The 6,000-nt window shown below is 42.4% G+C and overlaps 1 protein-coding gene across 1 annotated transcript in view; it reads right to left on the reverse strand.

Annotated features, from left to right (window-relative positions):
• Positions 1–5,584, reverse strand: part of kcnab1a (potassium voltage-gated channel, shaker-related subfamily, beta member 1 a) — a 56,377-nt gene extending 50,793 nt beyond the window's left edge. The window contains exon 1 of the mRNA XM_034548601.1: positions 5,376–5,584. Coding sequence (XP_034404492.1) covers positions 5,376–5,584 — 209 coding nt within the window. The remainder of the gene's footprint in view (positions 1–5,375) is intronic.
• Positions 5,585–6,000: the final 416 nt, after the last annotated feature.

Raw genomic sequence — 6,000 nt, forward strand, 5'->3', positions numbered from 1 at the left:
CATTATTTGAATAGGAACTGTAGTGTTTTGCATGCTCCCCAAGTAATTGTTTTTAAAAAAAAGGTATCTGTAAAATGTGTGACTTTTGTCAAGTGCATGCATGCTGGTGACGCAATAATCGTTCCTCCTCATGGTTTCACAATATCACACTGACCTACAGGTGGCAGTAACCACAGAGAACCGCAGAAATGCACCAGCTAAGGCTGTGAAGAAGAAGACTGCCATGGTAAACGTGGACTTGAACAATGCAGGGTTTAAAATGTTCCCCCATCTCTTTTAAATCCCTGGACACAGAAATAACCACATGCCAACACAACCCACCAGCGTTAAAACAGCCGTCTCGCAGGTGTTTTATTCAGCAAGCTGACCTCCTGATTGGTGAACAGTGAAGCCTGTTGGAGGCCAGGGAGCGTATGCAACTGAAGAAAGCGTTTTAATGTATTTAATGTAATGTATTTCTGAGAGGGGGGTTGTACTGACACACATGCTCACTAACGATGTATTAATAGATGCGTTATTATGTCGAGCACAGCCTCGTGCCTCCTAATGATCCCCTCTATCAATTATACCAACATCTTGCGCCCCCTGCTCTTCCATTTTTATCTGCATAAGTTGTATCCTGGTGGCACTTTCTATACGAGTGCACACTGCCGACAGTAGTCCGACCTCAGCGAGGGGTCGAACTACTTTCACGAGAGCCATCTAAATCCTCTCTCTCCTGCGGATCTCCTTTCACCTGTCTGACTGACTGATGCAAATGTTGTTTACCGAGTCTGAAAGTAAAGGAAATCGTTATCAATTGAATGAGCTCCCCGCACAGTGCAATGGGAGTGACGGCAGGAGGCTTGAGAGGGTTTTTGTAACGGACTCCCATGAGCCTTTTGTTTCCGCCGTCCTGTCTGATATATGCAAAGAATAGGTACATAAATCATCAGAGTTGAAGTTGAGAGCCTCTAAAAAAGGACCACAGACTCTCTCACACTATTGTGTTACAGAAGTGCTTGATATATATATATATATATATATATATATATATATATATATATATATATATATAGTCCTTCATACTCATTTCTACCAGTCAGCTTGACATATTGGTTCTCCAACTATATTCATCTTTTTAGGACAGGTTTGCCAAGAAGTGTGCCAGATATGGTGTGCACATCCCGGAGTTCACTTCCTGAAAAGTGAAAAGAAACAAAGAGAGGACGAGAGAGACGGAGAAGGGCGTAGAGACTGTCTCTCTCGTCCCAGACTGTCCGTCCAAAAGAAGGAGACAATAGAGCGGTGAGTGGTTAGCGTGCACACACACACACACACACACAGGTATTATCTCCTGTCATCTTCCTCCCATTGTTCCTATAGAACTGTGAGTGGAAACTCTAGCCCGTCCTCATCTGTTGTCAGAGGCAATTTCCACCATGATTCCTCTGCCTACCGAACCTTTAATGACAAACTGACAGGAAGACCACACTGGCATATGACGAGGCATCCTATAGAGGAAGCTGTGTATGGAGGAGTGTGTGTGTGTGTGTGCGTGTGTGTGTGTGTTTTCATTTGATAACACTGCTCACACTAATGCATTTTCCAAGAAAGGGAATTCAAATGAACCAATCAATTTGAATCTATTTCTGCACTCTGGGCCTGGAAAATGAAAAGATATGAAATAAATAAAACATAACTTCAAACTTTACTTTACTTTACCTTACTATCAATATCCCGTTACCAAAACTGACAGGCCACCACAAGTAAAGTGGGCATCTTCTGGTAGGATCAACATGAAATATGCTCTCTTCTAATTCTGTACATAATACATATAGTATATTTACTGTACATAATCTCAACTGTACTGAATACTTATTGAAGCATTCCTTATCACTGCCCGACATGTGGGTACATTTTGGTTCATGATCTTGTTTTCTTCTTCGACCTTGTTTTGAAATACTGTTGCCTTTTTGCCAAGTAATATTCTGTTTTTGTGTGGAAGTATGCATGAAGAAAACAATAGTTTGAAAACATATTGAAGTGCAAATTAATCTAATGCCTTAACACTACAGAATCCTGGCACGCACAATAACACACGGTCAGTGCCGTCTCTGCATAGCCCTTTGTTGACTCGTGATCATACAGTAGGATAGCAGTAAACAATGGCATTAGTAGTACAGTAAACAATGGCATTAGTACAGTTAACCACGAACAGCTTTGTCAACATACATCTCTACTATCCATCAAAACATCTGTAAAATGATTATCAAGATATTTGACTAATTTGCTCCTTTCGGAGAACTGAAAAAGTAGAAACATGTCTTTTTTTGTCTCGCATTAGAATAAATCGAAACCAATGGCTTTTTTTATTTCTGGAGTGTAAAAGACCTAAAATGAGAAGGTCTATACCTTCTCATCTTAGGTCTTTTACACTTTACACTTTACACAGGTCTTTTAGACCTGACACAGCATCTCGTAGTAGCAGCGAACGTTCCGGCCAAACTACCCAAACATACATTTCAGCTGTGACATGACGTGAGCCAAATCTTTTTCAGGCCTCTCCTCGACCCAAGAGCCTCCACAGATACAAACAGTCTGTTGGCATGAGATCAGGGGCGGAAACACTCACCATCTTCGTCTTCACCACATAGTGCTTGCCTTTCCAGGATATTACATTGATGGTCCTCTCCTTAGCTATTACCTAAAACTTTCACCTAATAGTCTGTGACGTGTCTAACGTTGCTGTATTATCATGGCAGTGCCAGAACCGGTCAATAAACCGGTCAATAAACCGGTCAATAAACCGGTCAATAAACCCCATCAGGAGGCGTCATGAGAATCCTCAGTTATGGGCAGTTCTCTTCATGAAGCCGGATCAATTCTTCCCAGAAGTGCTGACACTTAAATCAATCAATTGGAACAACATCGGCATGCCATCCAGGTATAGAGATACAAATCGAAGGGTCTGCTTCTGATCATTTAAATGTTTCGAGCATGTTTTCACGTTATTAGAATCTTTCTGTGGTCCGTTTTCAGAAAAACAATACAAGGGCAGACCTTAAAAAACAACCTTTTTGGATTCCTCTAGCTCTACAGAACTGAATCCATTGGTAGAAAGGACAATCTGATTTCGGTACAACGTCACCCGTCGGGTGTAGCTCTGTACATCTCATTTGTACTCGTCCGCTGCCCCCCCCCACCATTCTGCGCTGCCGTTTCCAACGCAGAGGGCCGTGGCACCGAGCCACAGCCGGCACGCTGCTGACCCGTCTCCCAGCTCTCATTACTGGTAGAGCTGCATCACGGCCCACTTACATTACACATTGTCTAGACTACTTCAGTGTCTAAACAATGTGTAATGCAAGTCCATTCTTACAACTGAGTCCACAATGTCCAGTTTTCTATTAGCCTTAAAACAGGGCGGTGAATGTCCTAGTTAGGTGTTGAAGATCAAATTTGCAATACTTGATAAAACATCACGACATAAAAAATATATGCACTACCACTCAGGCACATGTTTGAATCATTACAGAAAACATATTTTGTGCTTTATTCTGCTGATATTCAGTTTCTTACACCGTGCCCTCTGTTGCCCTGTTCAATAATGAAGTAGTCAAGACTTATACTTATATTTCCATTTATAGCACAACACATAAAACGCTTACAGCAGGAGAAACCGTGTGCACTGTGAGAAGCCAATACTGTAACAAACAATTACTAAAGCAGAAATATTCGCTAATAATATAAATAACAGGGAATTATGCCAACAGACATCTATCATAGGTTTTATTTAACCCCTTTTATCCTTCAAAAAGGAAAAAACTAATAGTTTTGTCAATTTGTTTTACCATATGAAGAGCATGGCAATCCTCAATTTTATCAGAGCAGTCTACAGAACTTTCTTGTGGCACCAGCTCCACGTTAGTCCTATAACAACTCTAAAATGTGTCAACAGAAGCAAAACGTCTAATTTGTCTAATTCCCCATTTTGACACAGAGTTATATAAAATGCCTTTAAAAGAATATTAACACCATGAAATACAAGTGCGCTGAATACTTAAAAATATCTTTAGCCTGCAATCCGTCAGTATCTCTTTACACACACAAAACATGTCTTCGTACACACACACACACACACACACACACACATCCCAATTTGATTTCACAGTGACCTGCAGAGCTTGAAAAGAAACTAATGGCACCATATTTTTCTCAGCCCGAGGCCATGAGAGTCCAACACACAAGTCAGCGGAGCAGCAGCACTGCTGAGGTCAAATCCGACTCAGACACTCTGCCCACACTGCAGAGCCGTCTCACCAAACCAGGGTGAGAGGCGGAGGAAGACAGAGTTTGGACAAATAGTGTTGAGGCGTGTGGGAGCGAAGCAGAAGAGTCCCGTTCCATTCATAGCAATTGAATTTTTTTTTAAAAGAGAGAGAGAGAGGTTTAAGATTTGAGAGAGACAGACACACACAGGATAGTGTGTAAATGAACTGTGAGGAGAGAGAAAAGGAAGTGGAGGAGGAGACGTGACGACAGACAGAGAACCATCGATAAACTCTGACCAGGTAGCAGACAGCATGTGTTGGTAAAAAGCTGCCAGGTTTGCCTGTGACATATATAAGTGAATGAGCAGCTTCTGTGCCTGGTGAGTCTTTGAAATGTGAAGCACCAGCTCGCTAAAAAAACACACTGCAGGCTTGGCAGACAACGCTTCAGATGGTGCTGGCAAGAGTGGCTTCATGAGGTGTCACAATACGAAGGGGATTTCAAGGTAAAACGAGGGACTTCTGTGGCTTTCAGTGAGGCGGTGAGTTGTCAGAGAGATTTGAAGAAGATTTAAAGTGTTCTCATTTACATGCAACGATTCTTAAAAAGCGCCACATAACAAATGTCTCTGGGTTCAACATAAGTTAGTGTCAATGTGGTTGAAATCAGTGTCAAGACACAAATAAAGAGGTGTCTCTGATAGCAATGATAATTAAAGTATTAATATTACAATTCCTTGAAAAGTTGAGCAACAATAATTAATTATTGCACAGTCAAAACAGAGTGTCTTTTCTAGGTAGTGTGTACTTCTCTGGGATCTTTTTTAAATAAACTTTGAACTCTGGAAAAAAGAAAAGGTATAAAAGGAATTAAGTAGCAATCAAATGTACAACTGTGTTGACAACTTAATTCTCGTGAAATATTGAGCAGCATTATTAAAGAGTAATGAAGATGTAGCAGCTGAGATGGAGTAGACAAGAAAACAAATACAGACAGCACACACACAAACATGGGGAGGAAGGGAAACAAGTGCACCTAACAAACAGCGTCTTTTATCAAGAAACACACTAAAGCCTGCACATAACTCTGACACACACACACACACACACACACACACACACCTGTACTTCATGCCCGTGTGTTTCCCCGTGGACTCCTTGAGTGAAATGTGCCGCGGGGTGAAGGAGCCGAAGCTGCGAGCGATGATGGCCACGGTGCGGAACTTGGCCCTGGCTTGGTTGACCACGTTGGGGCTGCTGGCGCTCTGCTTGCCGTGGTCCCCATTCCCCCTCTTCAGGTTGTGGTCCGTGCAGGCGATGGACACCTGCATGGCTGAGCTTCAGTCGAGGGACGCGGAGCCCGAGACGCAGAGGAAAAAAGTACAGATGGGACAGAAGGAGCGGAGAGGGAGACCGACGGGGGACGAGTCTCGATTCAGCGTCTCGTCCTCTTTAACCTCACAATCTGTGTTCAGAATCTCCTGCTTCTTTTGCAGCTTGTTTTTCTTTCTTTCTCGGAGATGGATGTAAGTCTTCAGTTACTCACTTCCAAACGCCGTGTCTCCGTTTGCATCACTTTGTTCAGCGGGGCAAAAATAAAAGCTGCGAAAGCTTTTGCTCTGTGTTTTTGTTTCTCTCTCACGTCAAGTCTTCCATTTAAAGTCTCTCCTTGAAGAAGAGAGGCGGCAGAACGGGTCAATCATCAAAAGCATGAAAAGAACAAACGACTCTTAAGTTCTTGAAGGGA

This window comes from Cyclopterus lumpus, chromosome 13 (genome assembly GCF_009769545.1).
Source record: "Cyclopterus lumpus isolate fCycLum1 chromosome 13, fCycLum1.pri, whole genome shotgun sequence".
Taxonomy (NCBI): Eukaryota; Metazoa; Chordata; class Actinopteri; order Perciformes; family Cyclopteridae; genus Cyclopterus; species Cyclopterus lumpus.